General features: G+C 36.9%; 2 protein-coding genes across 3 annotated transcripts; one reads left to right on the top strand and one right to left on the bottom strand.

Moving 5' to 3' along the window:
* Positions 1-15: 15 nt before the first annotated feature.
* LOC139958355 (uncharacterized) lies at positions 16-7,379 on the top strand. Its single transcript, XM_071955364.1, has 5 exons — positions 16-244; positions 1,179-1,329; positions 1,677-1,754; positions 2,154-2,318; positions 2,962-7,379. The coding sequence occupies exons 1-5, from the start codon at positions 151-153 to the stop codon at positions 3,170-3,172; spliced, it is 699 nt and encodes a 232-aa protein (XP_071811465.1). The 5' UTR covers positions 16-150; the 3' UTR covers positions 3,173-7,379.
* Positions 4,990-13,438, bottom strand: LOC139958359 (ADP-ribosylation factor 1). Of its 2 annotated transcripts, none has more exons than XM_071955373.1 (5): positions 13,142-13,438; positions 10,376-10,539; positions 9,535-9,645; positions 8,930-9,054; positions 4,990-8,400 (listed from the first exon to the last, which is right to left on the bottom strand). In XM_071955373.1, exons 2-5 carry the CDS (start codon positions 10,518-10,520, stop codon positions 8,239-8,241), a joined length of 543 nt encoding a protein of 180 aa, XP_071811474.1. In that variant the 5' UTR covers positions 10,521-10,539; positions 13,142-13,438; the 3' UTR covers positions 4,990-8,238. The 2 variants fall into 2 exon arrangements, with proteins under 2 accessions (XP_071811474.1, XP_071811473.1); XM_071955372.1 differs by having other exon boundaries at positions 13,211-13,437.
* Positions 13,439-15,317: the final 1,879 nt, after the last annotated feature.

A 15,317-nucleotide genomic window follows, 5' to 3' on the forward strand; every position in this document is an offset into this window, starting at 1 on the left:
ATGCTAGATCTAGCATATTTACTGAAAACCGCTCTGGGTTCTACATACGGCACTTGTTAGTTGTAGGCAAATTCAAGTGTTGTGTTTTGTAGTTAGTTCCTGTTGTAACTACGGCTAGTTCCAGTTAGTTTTCTTATCACTGTGCCCAGAATGTATTACATTCCGAGAGGAGGAAATAGAGGTGGAGCCGATCAATTTAAATGGGAAGACGTGAAAGAAGACAAGGGTCGAGAATGTTACCTGGGTAGGCCCTATTGATTTTAGCTTTATCGTAACGTTAGCCTAGCGCTTCGTAACGAAAGCATCGTAACGTTAGTATAGCGCATGCATAGGCTAGCATGTAACTTCGACTGGCACTACATTACCTAGGTCAGGCTATACCCTAGGTGAATTGAATTTATTTTCTACATTCCATTATTTTACATTTTACATTTTGAACATTAATTCTCATGAAGAACCACTTTATCCTATAACCACAGCACACCAGCATTCCTAAATAGTTTGATGTCAACCAATTGTAATTTGACCTTAGCCTTTGATTGAATACAGAACGATTGTAATTTGTATGGTCCAATTAGATTTTGTAGTTGCAAAAATTTGTTTGTCACATGATCCTGCTAGGATCGAAACGTCAGGCCAACTTACTTTTACACACAGGCTCTTTAGTGGATTTAGCAGTAAGCTAAGTAACAGTTAAATTTAATTTTTATAATGATTTTATTTTGTAAGATCATGTTAAGTACAGAGAAGCATGCCAATGAATGCATCCTTCTTGACGTTTGCTGATTTTGCGATGAACAGACATTTCAACTGATTTATTTTGTGCTAAAGTTACATCTTGTGGGTGGTTCAAGTTAATAGAAGTTATTTTTAATTCTTGTTCATCATAGAATTCTAATGTGGTGCTGCTTAGCTGTGTATTGCCAAAGCAGCCATGGTTCAAGTTAACTGCAAAATTTCATCTTCGCTGTTCTTATTGAAATGTTATAAATGTCACAGGAAGTTATAGGATATGCATTCTGTACCATGTATATAGTAGATAGCCAATATTTTCAGTGAACTCTGATATTGAAAATTTCACATGTGTAGATTTTTCAGTACTTGATGTTCTTGAAAACAAAGTTTGTTTGTGCACACAGCTGAGGTCATTTTCATGTATTTCATTTCTTTCCACATAGGTCACTCTTTGATGGCCCCAGTGGGACGTTGGCAGAAGAATAAAGATTTGCAATGGTTCAGCAAAGACAAACAAAATGATGTGACAGGGAATGTCAGTACCGAAATCCAAAAAGCAAGAGATGCTGAAAGGGAAGCAATGCTTATTGCATTGTAAGTGAAAGCTGATATGGCTGACAACTTAAAACTAAAACAACATTATACATACAGTACATGACCAAATGAGATTATTGTTCAACTCATACTCCATGTTTGTTATGCCTAAGGAATAATTACTCAGTAAGGAACACTAAGTCTCACCCTCCCCCATTACCCATTGGCTTAACTTCATTTCATGAGGTCCATGAGGAAACTGCATGCAAATCATCTTAAAGTTTGATTTATTATGATTGTTCCTATATAACCTGCACACCTAGGTAAGAATCTATAGCCTCCCTCCCTCCCCCCCCCCTGATATTCACCCTTGTGGCTTATTTTCCTTTTTGTTCTACTGTAACTAGAGGCCAGAAGGTTGGAGACAGGTTAGCTGCAGAGACGATGAAGCCTCAAACAGATGACAGTCTGCTGAAGCTGCAAAGGTTAGGCAATCATTTCTTGTGTAATTGATTGATAGCATTATTTTTGCACAACCAGTACAATTATCATATGATGCAAAAATAACATGAACTGAATGTTCCCAGTTCAGTTGTGAAATCCCTGCTCTATCAAAGTGAGCATGGACTTTGTGATGTGCCACCATCAACTATTTTGTTCATTCCTATATGTACCCTTTTATGTATTTTCTTCAAGTGTTTCTTTATGGATAGATCACATGATGTCCCCATCAGACTGGTTGTTGAAAAGTCCTCTGTGGGCCCACAGGGATCTTGTTTGCACACTCCGATGAAAGTGAGCTCCAGATGAGATAAATGAAAGTAAATATGAAACATTATTTTATCCATTTTTTCTTAATTAAATATGTCAATTTCTTTCTCCAGATCAAAGCCTGCCAAAAGGAAGAAGAAACAAAAGGAGAAAGAGAAGAAGAAAGGAAAGAGAAAAAATAAGGAAATACCTAAAAAGTACAAGAACAAGAAATCAAAAAGGAAGAGAAGAGATTCTTCAGACTCTGATGAAACAGAATCTTCATCTGAGAGTGAGAGGTCTGTTGAAAATATTTTAATAATATTTACTCAGATATTGAACTCCTAAAAAACAAACAAAACTTTGTGAAAAGCATGAGGAACCTATTGGGTCAAGTTGGTATGTGTGTGATGTGGGAGGGGATATGTATGTGATACTCATATTTGTTAACACAACACCCACAGGAACCAATTTTCAGTGATATTTTGCAGAAATATACCTCATGATCCAATAATAGTCCCTATTTTAATAAGGCTCAACTCTGTTGCATATTTAATAAGTGGTTAAATTTGTCAGCAGCCATTTGGAACAATTTTTCCATGATTATATCATTCTATACTGTAGTCTCATATCGTGCTTCAGAGCACTTGTACTGACAGTATGAACGATTCTGCACCATCATTATCTAATGAAAGCAGGATATTGATAAGTTCTCATACTGACAGTTCTAGTGCTTTGAAGCATGACATGAAAGTACAACACTTAGGAAATTTTCCTAACTGGGCATGTGTCAGCAATTTCCTCAATTGTGTACCTTGCTTCTACAATATTATGTCCCCACTTCAAATCATTGTCATTGCAACATCATTGGAACTTGCTTTCTTCGATAATCACATGTTCAGATTCGTAACAACTTTTTCGCCTCTTGATTTCAACTTCCAGTGATTCCGATTCCTCATCTGATGATGAAAGAGAACAGCCTGCCAAGAAAAGAAAACACAGCAGAGGAAAGGAGCACAGAGGAAGAAGAGACAGGGACAGTTATCACCACAGAGACAGATTAGACAAGAACAGTAGTAGAACAGATAGAGACAGGAGGAAGAGAGGGAGTAGCAGAGAAAGGGAAAGAAAGAAATATTATGACAAAAGATGAAAATAGCAGGAAATGTAAATGGGATACTAATACTATGTGTGAAGGATATGGACCGATGGGGCTAGTTCAGAAGAACAGATTGGGAGGGGAAAACAATTATGAACAGAAGGAGAAATGTGAAGGAAAAAGTCTTGTGTGAAAAGATTATGATGAAAATAGTGTGAAACACAAATGGACAGTTATAATAATGAAGTATACAATGGATGGAGGATGTCTAGAAAACCAGTAAGAGAAAAAATATGGGGAGAATGAAAATCATCAGCCTGAAAATAGCCTGAAGCAGAAAGGAAGATATGGATGAAGCATAGCTGTAAATATATAGAATGGACAGTTACGAAGGAAATTAATGAAGAGAAGAGAAATACCAGAATAGTTACTAAAATGAAAGGTACTTGCTGTCTTGCATACAGTGCATTTGAACATGTCCCACACATGGAGTAGTGTGATCGTTATTATTGCAGCTGTTGTTTGCGACAGTATTCTGTCACTTGTGCTACACCGGCACAATCCCCTTCAATGGCATATTACCCATGTATCATATCATGTCCATATACTCTGTGTGATATATCATAGTTCAAATCGATTTAGCATTTGTCTTCACATGTCGATAGGTTTTAGTGGGAACTAATTTAGCAAAGTTTTGAGCTTCAGTGAAGCTAATCACATCAATATACAGAACGTTAAACATGATCACTTCACCGCCTACATACTTCTGCACCTTAGTAGCCTACTACTTACTGCTACTGTGATACATTAACCTAACTGGCAGTAGCTTGCTGCCATTGCAGAATTGTTATAACCACAGCATATTTCATATGCAATCTACCTCGGCTGGACAGTTGTTATGAATTGGCTTGTGGTGGGATCACCAAATCTTCAAGTCTTTAATGGGGAAACAAAGTAAAACAGATTTAAACAAAGTTTTTGTTTTTCTTTTATTTTCTCTTACTATGATGGGATGGAGGGTGTTGGCAGGACTGGTATAACAAGTAAGTGATGCATCAAGTATTTAAGACCACTTTACATGTCAGAAATGATTGATGCTATGGTAACAACTACAAATTATGTAGTAACATTTCTTTGAGAACTTTATGACAAGAATAAAGCACAGGTTTTGCATTTTAAAGATGCTTTCTCCTCAGCTCACTGCAAAAGATATTCTTCTTGGAAACTGGTTAAATTAAAACCAATTTGGTTTCTTCCATTACTTTGAACTTTGACCAAGCCAAGTAATATTTGAACGTAACTGGATGCCATGTCAATTGTCAAATAGATATTTATGCGTCCTACCATTTGGCTAGTTTTGTTAATAAATTGTGAAGTCATTCACAATCAAGAACTTTTGGTTTTTTCCCGAATTTGATGTTATATTTCTCTTGCAAACCTTATTTCATTAATTGTCTGATTTGGACAGTCCCAATATCCTTACTTTCCTGTAAGGGTGATATACGGTACTAGCGTGATACTAGCGTGACAATTAGTCTCTATACCTGTTTGCTGATGAAAACAGACTTCCGAAGCAGATTCAGTGTTTCATATTCTAAATGCACTCTGACCAGGTGGGTTTTAATGGAGAAAAGCTGTCGGAATTGACAGAAAGAAATTTATTTTCTGTTGCCCTTATGGCGGGAACAATTTACCTTAAAATCACTGCAACCGCCCATATCAGCATGCTCATTACACAAAGGTAACCTATATATATACTTGTTTCGTCCACTTTTTTGCAAAAAAAGCTTTCACTTTCTAAACTTAACTCGCCCAATGTTTTTTCTCTCTTTCACTGATAGCAAGACAAAGAATAAGTAGACCAGAATATGTTCGGTGTTTTCTTTCCCTGTTTTTTAATGGTTCCGTATAATGACAGATTTTTTGCTTGCTACAAAATGGGGAACAACGACCGGAAATAATGGACTGTGTCATGCACCTTAACATCGCAAGAACTGAAGGAAAAAAACACCTAGATTGGTGGTAATGCTCCAAAGTCTTGTGATGTTGTGGTAATGTATCTCCTAGTTCAAACTGTTTATTCTGCTAGGAAAATAAATACTTTGATTATCACCATTAAAGGTGACTTTAAGCAGAATTTAATAGTCTTGATTTATGTCATAATCCAAACAAAACTATTTGACTGGCGGTTGCTTCTATAGCTATTTTTCTTTGCAAGACATCCTTGACCAGTTTCAGGATTCAAAACTCTATGTGATTGGTTCTGTCCGAGAAGCTTAAAAGATGCCCAATATCTCAAGGCTAGCCAAAGTGCTCCAACACAGTCCATAATTTCAGGTTACAGATTGTTACTGGAAAGTGCACAGAAAATGAACATATGCAAATTGATGATGAAAGAAAACTTAAAAATTTTACAATTTTTTTCTTGTTTTTAAAGTGAGAAGACAAACAATCATTGATTCTTAAAGTTACAACAAAATCAATTAGCAAAAAAATTGGTCCCTTTCACAGGATTCCTTTATATTCTGCTGCTGCTTCAAAGGGGGGGGGGGGGAGGGGTGGGGTAGGAGTTATCACTAACAGATCAAAAATTACATCAATACATGGAAAATTGATTATTTCACTTGACTACCTACTGGGGCCATACCATTACTAATTGACTTAATCACTGGTAAAAATAAAAAAGGAAAGAAATTCAAACAGGAATAGCAACCCACAACCATTAAAACAAATAATATCCGAAGACCCCAAATCCATTCTACATCATGTGACTTCACATTTTCTTTACAGGTTACATTCTCGTCCCTTATATATGTATTACCTAAACTGATTTTGGAAACACCTGAAAAGGAAAATTATGCGTTCCTTAACGTTTATTCTAAAGAGATGAGGTTTCTTTGCTTTCTGCCCAGAATTCCCATCTCAAATGATGATGATATGTAAAGAGAAACAATTTACCTCATGAAACCTCAACCAAAGATTGTCACAAGACGAGAGAGACAGCTTATTATTTAAATACAAAAGGCACACCGCCTGCTATGAGTGGAGTTTTAGAAGCGATGAACCGAGAGAACATTTCACGGCACGTCATTATCATAAGTTGTACACAACGGTGGCTAATTGCATTGGTCATTGCAGACAGTCGATGGGTAACTTTCAAAATTGCTAGGCAAATGGACTTTTGTATATTTATGGACAATTTGATGCCTTCACAATATTGTAAAGAACCTGAGAGCTAATAATGATGATTTTTGTGCAAGAAATACAGTCACACGAATTATGTCGCACGCTACGGCAGGCCACAATATTTTTATAGCACAACAACAGCTCAACTTAAAATATTCCGTACTTTCAATTGTTTAATGTCTTAGACACTAAGGCTTAATTACCATGCAAAGATGGATGGAAAATTTCAGAGACTTGTGGAACATCCCTAAAAAAAACCTAAAAGCAGAGACAAAATATGGCACAAATTTCCTTTTAACAGGAAACTGACATCATAATGAACTGCACAAAACTGATGGAATGTCTTCTTTCATAGAAATGTTGCTACTTCCCAGTCTCGAAAGGACATAGATATTTTAAAAACAGTTTTCAGTAATTCTACAGTCTATATGCATACATGCTACACATATTTGTCATGTTATTTTCTGCAAAAAAGAATGATTTTCAAGGAAACTTTCCCACAGAGGGAGCATTGGCCTCCCGTCACACACATTGGTAGCTGAACTTATACCAGCGCAGGTACAATTCCTCTCGACCAAACATGCTTTAGAGAGTAAAATACAATAAGCTAATAGGAAGCAAAGTCAGCAAACTGCTCTCAGAGTTTCAGACTGTGCTATTTTAAAACAAAAGCAAAATTGATGTAACTGTGAATATATTAATATCTTTTAATTCACAATTATTTTTTTTCGTTTTTGATATTTTTTTCTCTCTGTAAATCTTCTCCAAACTTCCCAGAGAAACTTATACGCTAGTAAATTCACAACAATTTTTTGTGATAGCTCTTTTTAAAGAAGAATGGCTTAGTAAAATAAGATGAATGGTTAATTGTTGAACAATGTAGAAAGATTCAGAGTATAGGATACGCTACTCTCAGCCAGTACAGAACTCGACTGCAAAAGAATATTACTACTAGTATTAACTGTACAGGGTGAAGAAGAATCAGGCCGGATAGCAGAGGCTCAAAATAGGTTGGTTTCTCTGTGCCATGTCTCATGGTGAACATTAAATACCAAGAAAAATGAATGAAAAAAAATTCAGAAAGAAAAAACCAACTTAGAACAATCACAATACTTTCAAAGCATTTGAATATTTTTTTGTATACCAAAATTTTGATTGCAAAAATTGCTACTAGAAACAAGCACAAGTTGACAAAGAAGAGTTATACAGTATGTGCAAACTTGAAGGATGTGCAGGCACTACTATACAGTGTCCCCTTGTCCCTCCCACCTTCCCTCCCCCACCCTCCCCCCCACACACTCAAAAAATCCCACAACAAATTGAAGATCTTTTAGTCTTGCACCCGTACAGCTTCTGCCATAATTGAGACATCTGCACACATATACAGTTTAAGAATACCTAATACATTCCAACATTCCTTTTGTCTAAACAGTTTCTAAATGAACTTTGAAATGAGAGTGAAAGAAACATGAAATTACCCCAGTGGTTGACAAAGGGTTTTTATAATTACGAGAGGAAGTTTACATTCCCATAAAAGGACTACAAAGAATTGCCAAACACTTTCTATTTAACGGCAAAGAAATGCCATACACACCGAAGACTTTCTTGTGTAACACTACATAGATTTGAAGAAAAAATATGCTTTTTTCCCCGTTATAATCACCTCTTCAGAGCCTCTTTGTTGGAAACTTTTTCCCAACATTTCAAATCTATGTAAAACTTGCTTCTATGCCGGATTGTGATGTGAAGATTCGACTACGTGTTTCCATAAACAAACAAAAATGAGAGAGAATAAAAAAAGGTGAATAGAGAGGGGGTGTTATTCCCATAACAAATTGGGGAGTATGATTTTCCCATGAGCAAATGGTTACACATAAACAGACCTAGTGTGTTGGACTTTCTTTATTTTACCACACCGCTTTTTTTCTCTCCGACTATTTGGCATTCTTTAATTCATTCGAGAGCCAATCTAATCCTTCGTAGAGACCATCTCCGGAGGTTGCACAGGTAGCTTGGATGTACCAACTTCTGCTCCTCAGAGAGTGCAGGGCCAACTTGTCTGTGACTTCAGCAGCCAACATAGCATTTGGTAGGTCCTGAGGAGGAGCAATTATAAGGTATACTTTATATACATAGCATGTTTCAGACAAAACAATAACATATGAAAATCTGTGGAAACCTAACAAATTGTCCGAAAGAACAATGCAATTATTGTCTTTTTTAAATTTTTTTAAATAGAAAATTGTTACCGACTAAGGACTGCAGAGCCCAGTATACATAAATTAAATGAACACTTTGAATAAACAGTTTACATTAAAGGAGGATCCATTATATGCACATATTCATTACAATGTTATCAAAACCTTTACATAAATTTGTAAGAAAACATTGATTCTTTAAGTTGTAGTGAGAATCTGTAGTTTGTCAAACTGTTATAAACTATACCCTGCCCCTACACCCCACCCAACAAACAATCTCTCCTTTACCTGCCTGTAACTATTATCTTAACAAATCGTGGCAATAACCCTGCCCTTCACCTGGTTGTTACCAATCCAACCCACAATCTCTTCTTGACCTGTCTGTAACTATTAACTTGACAACTCAAGGTAATGAAGTGCCAGTTACCTGTTTGTTGGCAAACACGAGGAGTCGAGCATCTCTGAGTTCATCTTCTTGCAACATTCTTGTTAGTTCTTCCCGAGCTTCAGCCACACGTTCCCTGTCATTACTGTCCACCACGAAAATCAGACCTGCGGGAGGAAAGACACTTAATAATTACTCTCAAAATTGAACATCGTTTTATTCACAAAGAATACCTGTAAATGCTGCTGCTTGTATTTCTCAACTATATAACAAAGCATATTCCATTTCCCATTAGTAGTATTCACTTAAATAACTAGTACAATGTTCCACATTCCTTACTGTGCACATAGGTGTCCACATTTGGCTGGACACTGATAGGCTGGGTTGTAAAATATTACTTAACATTGATGGTAAGGGCAATTTCTCAATGTTGTTTTGGGATGCGGAGATCTGAGCACTCGTAATATACAGAAGGGTACTTGGCAATGGACAAAAAGTTGGACACTTTGGAGAAAGGCACTGTTGTTCCTTTGCATCATTTTTTTTTAATTTATGCTTTTATGCTGTTCATCTTGTAGCCCCCTCCCACAGCACCCCCCCCCACCAAATCAAGGGGAGATAACAAAAATCACTTTAAAAAAACTTACCTTGTGTGTTTTGGAAGTAATGACGCCATAAAGGTCTGATTTTGTCCTGACCGCCGACATCCCATACTGTGAAACTGATGTTTTTATATTCCACTGTTTCAACATTAAACCCTGTAGGCAAGAAGAGTGCAAGGTATGATAATAGATACATGTATGCATGTAAATAGGACATAAATACATGTATGCATGTAAATAGGAGTGTTAGCTCCTGAGTGGTTAATGCGGGTGCCTTCCATTCATAAGGTCCCGAGTTAGAGTCCCTCCAAGATTAATGTATGTCGTCCAGTTACAGAGTTGTTGACAATTCATAATCATGGCCGTTAAATATAAATCAAAGAGACTGACTTCGGTCAGCTTCCGGCTTTGATAAGCCAATGAGGCTTCTTCGGGAGTTCCTGCTTGCAGGAGGATCTAAAATACATACAATACATACATACTATGAATTCCATTCATTGATAAAATAAAATCTCAGGGGAGCAACTAACAAGAATGAGAAGAGGTAGAATCTGGCGAGGAACACGACCATTGTTGAGTTCATTTTTCTTTTCCGTCATGCTCTATATGACTGCCAAGCAACCCTCACAGTACCTACCATACTGGGCCTTTTCTCACTATTTTTTCTAATAAATTATGACACTTCATTTCCTGAAACATTTATTCCTACTAAAAAAAAATAATGATACAAAAACGAGGTTGTTTCAAAATTAAACTTCAGAGGTCTAAAATAAAAGTATTAACATAGTTTACCTTTGAGGAATATGAAAAGACTGGCCTATTTTCTGAAAAACTTCATCAAAATCAACTGGTAAGCAACGTTTTAACGATCCAAATCAAATCTTACCAATAGTAGGAATGGTTGTTACAATTTCTCCGAGCTTCAATTTGTAGAGGATTGTTGTTTTACCAGCAGCATCGAGACCAACCATCAGTATTCTCATCTCCTTCTTACCAAAGAGCCCTTTGAACATACTTGCAAAGTTACCCATTGTGATACTCTAGTTCTTCCTAGGTCGGATAAAGAGCAGAAAAAGTGTGATATTAGTCAAGTTTTCAACCAGCCTGAAACTGTTGTTCCAAAACCTACAATATATATCTCAATACAGGAGAATGATATAACGATTTACCTAGTTACAGAGTGTACATTGTTAACTCTACAGGTATGATGTGTGTGCTTGACTAAATGATTGACTATTTATATAGACTATTTATACACGAGACAATTGCTCTGTTTTTCACTGGCAGTATAGCAGGACCTATCAGGACGTATCACCTCTCTCTACAGACATTTTAGAAACTGTGAAGTACAGTTTCGTAGACTATGCAATAGCAATGGACAATAAAAAGAGAGCAATGTTCAAGTAAATTTTGAAGTATTAACTTTGTATTGTGACAATTGTGCAATTTTCCTGGATACAAACCAAAATACCACAACTGTATTGAGGTTATATCATGAGGTGAGGTTGCATGTGTTTATGACGTATCTATGCTACATACGCAATCTAATTGTCTATGCGACAAGATTTTCTTCTACGATGTATACGCCTTAAAAAATTTTGTTCAGAAATTATTTCAGAGAAGGCTGTCATTCTAGAGGCTTGAGGTTTTAAAAGTAAATGTGTTTAGTTAAGAATTTCTTTTCACTTTATTGCAATAGATTATGAATCACAACATCTTTCTTTCCTCTGTTCTCTGTCTAAAATCATTGTTCTGTCCATTTCTGCGAACTATCCCCTGAAATGATGACATTTTATAGAACACACGGTCCTTGCTTTTTCATATTTCATTTGAGGCAACTGCAACTTGTTACCATGACAAATTGACAATATGATCAACCCACTTTCGAAAGCCAAGTTCTGAGAAATCCTATGGTTGACAAACTATAAACGGATCTAGTGCCACTCTGCCATAGGTACATACCGCTTTACTTTTCCGCCATAGGTTTCGATCCTTTACACTATTGCAGAAAGGCTTGAAACCTATGGCGGAAAGGTACATATTAGGAATGGATTTTACCGTGGTGTACAGGAATGTATTGTTGAAACTTTCTTTGAATCGCAAGGAAGGATATGTGTACTGTCTTCAAATGTGATGGTTTCCCTGGATAGACTGAATTGTAGTTAGACAAGATTGGGGAATTGATAGTCTTTAATGTACAGGTTCATTGAATAGTTTTAATTGTAAGTTTGTAAGAGTTGATACACTGTCTTCAAATATATAATAGTTGGTTGAATAAATCAAATGAAATTAGGCTGATTGTTCATTAAAAAGACCGATTCTGATTGTCAAATGAAATAACCGATTTTGTTGATTTAGCAGGCCTTGGTAGAGTGAAGCAAACAATATACAGTGCATATACAATGCACCCACAATAACATGCTCTTTCTGCCATACGAAATGTGCTTTACCGCCATGACGGTAGCATGGCTTTTTTCTATAGCAGAAACAGCACATTTTCTATAATCGTTTATTTCGTTTATTTGTTCACAATATATACAACAATCGTAGCGAATACAGAGAGTTATGGAATGTGAAAGGATGTGAATCAGGAAAGTAGGAAACCCTTGTAGGCTTATCTAGTGATACACTTCCTGATCATAGAGTACACAAATAACTTACAAAAAGAATTAAGAAAGGAACTAAGAAAAAGAGATGAAATGAAGAAAGAAAGAAAATGAAAAGAAAAGAAAAGAAAGAGGAACCTCAATCTCAGTATAAGTTGAAGTAAAATCTCTTTAATTTGTATTTAAACAAATTTCGGGAAGGTTGTGACCTGATATTAAGCAGCAAAGAATTCCATGTGATGCTTTTCGATGTCAGACTATATTTCCCTACATTGGTGTGAATGCAATTAGGGCGTAAAATTTGTATAAATGTCCTGTGTTATAATTGTGAATGGCATGGTTGTGAACAAGGAAATGGTCGAAAGCAGGAGGGACCTGTCCATGAATAGCTCTATAGGCAAATGTGACTACATATAAATCAGGGAGTTTGAAGATGTTAAGATCTTTGAAAAGTTAACTTGTTTGTTCATTGTAATTGGCGGAAAGTACCGATGGAGGATGACACAGCTGCCACTATAAACTCTCCTGACCATAATAACTTTCTTAGACTAAGCTACTACCTAAAACAATGTACTTTTTTGTACTCAATATTGAGCATTCACATACCAGGATCTTAACCTACCTTGTTGACCAGCAAGATATGATAGACTTCCCTTTGTTGTCAATTAAATAGTCATGTTCATTCAACTTATCCAAGTAATACTAGGCTATTACTCTAACATTAATTGGAGTTAACTTTATATGGGCTAGGCTAAACCAAATCAAACTAGGCCTAGTTGGGGCAAATAACAGTTGTCCTTCACGTTTCAGATAACACCAGGTTATTTTCAGTTTCATGACTCTTGATAACTAAGCCTTAACTTCTTAGACATATCCTTACCTGAAGTTAGCCTCTGAAAACAAGCTAGTCGCACATTTACGTTTGGTTGCGTGTAACTTATGACGTGCAGCAACACAGTTCCTTGTACTCATGATTTAACTTAGGCCTAACGTTAAGGTTAATTTGAAATAGGCTACAACGGAACCGTAGTAGACTATTAACTTACAGTTACATACACTGCACAAACTTGCTGGTTAGGCTATACTTTTTTCCAGTCAGCTTCGCAAGCACTTACGTTGATCGTTAGGGAACGCCTTTGATATTTCCACTGTATTGGGATTAAAAATGTCAAGAAGTGGACGAAAATCCCTCTTAATAATCGAAAAATATTCCTTTTTTTCTGCGGCTGAAATATGCTTCACATTCACTTATCGATTAGCAACCAATCGGGTAAAAATGTACTCTTGTGGGCGTTCTCAAATGGTAGTGTGATCTCATTTACTGTGGCATGGAAAAAGGAGGTTGTCAGAAGCTCGACAAACTATTTTCTAGATCACTAAAGGGTTGCGTCTATAGTGTAAGTAGTACTTGATAATTTGACACAGATAATTTTACCAGAATAATTAATCTTATTTTATGATCGCATCAATTTAATAATTGATATTTTTATCTATTTAACTTTCTAATTATTTTCTTTCACAACCAACTGCCTTTATTAAATTCCAATTTTATTGAAATTAAAACTAGCTACACCAACGTGTTCACAGTGGCCACACACAGCTACGTGAACGTCACATTACGGATATAATCATCAGCCACCGCGTAACATAAAGTATTGGCGGCCAAATGAGACAGAAAGTTAACAAAAGAATTTGAATATGTACAAAGCTCGTGACTGTCCGACGTGAAACAGTGGCGTCGCCAAGGGGTGGCCTGGGGGGGGGGCAGGAACGTGCTCTCCCCAAAAATCGTGCCCCCCCCCCGATGCGATTTGTAAGTGTTAAAAAAAAAATGGTCAAACAAAAACTTTATCTGCCTCAATTAAAAATTCTTGAATATAAAGTTACTTCAATATGCAAGATAAAGCACCAGACTGCATTGAAGGACCCAAAATTAATCAAACTTACCCCTCCCCCTCCTCAAGGACGGCATTCACAAATATGCATTGTTCCCCCATAATAAAGTGCTGTGCCCCCTGTTCCCCCCAAGATTGAAATGTCTGGCGACGCCAATGCGTAGAAACCAGACATTGCTCAAAATAAAACGTTTTCCATGACTAATTTCCCCCGCATTTAGGCCTATTCCTTAAAAATATCGTTCTTGGTGTTCGATGCAAGCCACTTTCTAAACAGATTCAAAACTGCAAGCCAGGTTCTTTCCTCCAAAGTAGTCCAAACAGAGAACAGCTCGTTTCAACCTGTCATATTGTGGTACTTTGTTTACAGAAGACACGATGTAACTTCAAACAAGATTACTTTCTACCAGACGTAAGAACCTGTTTATTTGTTTTTGCTTTATTTAAGATAATGAGTATATTTTTAATAGTCTGTCAACCACATTTATCTTTTCGTTTCTATGTGCATGCAGTGTGTACACTACTTAGTGTATCACAATCACATTGTTCAATACAGAATATACATTCGGATGTCCGTCCCAGCTTTCGTTTCCATTTTTATAATTGCATCTTGCATTACATTGAAGGCCCGCTACTTGTTTTGGTATCCACGCACCCGAAGTGTCGTACATGCCGGTGTAAGAGGGGTGGGGATGTCACATCCTCAGCGGTGAACATTAAAAGTCGGTTTCATATCGATGCGAGGTCGCCGTCTCAAATTGTGATCCAACTTCAGCGTGGTCTTACACCCATGAGCGGTAGAAATAATGAAACAAAGGTGAAGAAAAAGATAAGTCGTTGATTCTACGCCCCCCCCCCCTCCACCCCATCTCTCCGCTCTGTCTGTTTCCCAGATTTAGATAATATAGGCTAACAAAATGCTCTGCAGCGGTTTATCCGGTGGTATGATTGCTGAGCTTGAAAACATTGCTGGATATTATTACATTGCTGGATATTATTACATTGCTGGATATAATTACAACTTCGATTAAGTTCCTTTTTTAACTGGGTACAAAGTCAACATGTGTTTTTCAAATGGGCGAGCTCTAAGGATAAGGAATACGTCTTCGCTTCTCGCAAATGTCAGCGTAGGGCCTGTCGCGATCAGACCAATATGGCGCAAACGGATCCAGGGAGGATGGGGTGTACCACCCTTCACCACCTCTACCCCAGCTATTTCAATCACACCCAATGAATAATTTGAAAGTATTCATTGACACAACCTTGCGTTTGACGTCTTTAGAGGTAAGGACCCCCTACATAGTTGGCTCCAACGATCTTAGGACCA

The sequence above is a fragment of the Apostichopus japonicus genome, chromosome 18, assembly GCF_037975245.1.
Source record: "Apostichopus japonicus isolate 1M-3 chromosome 18, ASM3797524v1, whole genome shotgun sequence".
NCBI lineage: Eukaryota > Metazoa > Echinodermata > Holothuroidea > Aspidochirotida > Stichopodidae > Apostichopus > Apostichopus japonicus.

Excerpts from the sequence above, each read along its gene's own strand:
- LOC139958355 (XM_071955364.1), top strand. The coding sequence starts at position 151 with ATGTATTACATTCCGAGAGGAGGAAATAGAGGTGGAGCCGATCAATTT. Across the intron at positions 245-1,178 it reads GGGTCGAGAATGTTACCTGG|GTCACTCTTTGATGGCCCCA; the intron begins GTAGGCCCTATT and ends CTTTCCACATAG. Across the intron at positions 1,330-1,676 it reads GAAGCAATGCTTATTGCATT|AGGCCAGAAGGTTGGAGACA; the intron begins GTAAGTGAAAGC and ends TACTGTAACTAG.
- LOC139958359 (XM_071955373.1), bottom strand. The coding sequence starts at position 10,520 with ATGGGTAACTTTGCAAGTATGTTCAAAGGGCTCTTTGGTAAGAAGGAG. Across the intron at positions 9,646-10,375 it reads AACAACCATTCCTACTATTG|GGTTTAATGTTGAAACAGTG; the intron begins GTAAGATTTGAT and ends TCTTGCCTACAG. Across the intron at positions 8,401-8,929 it reads TCGTGTTTGCCAACAAACAG|GACCTACCAAATGCTATGTT; the intron begins GTAACTGGCACT and ends GCTCCTCCTCAG.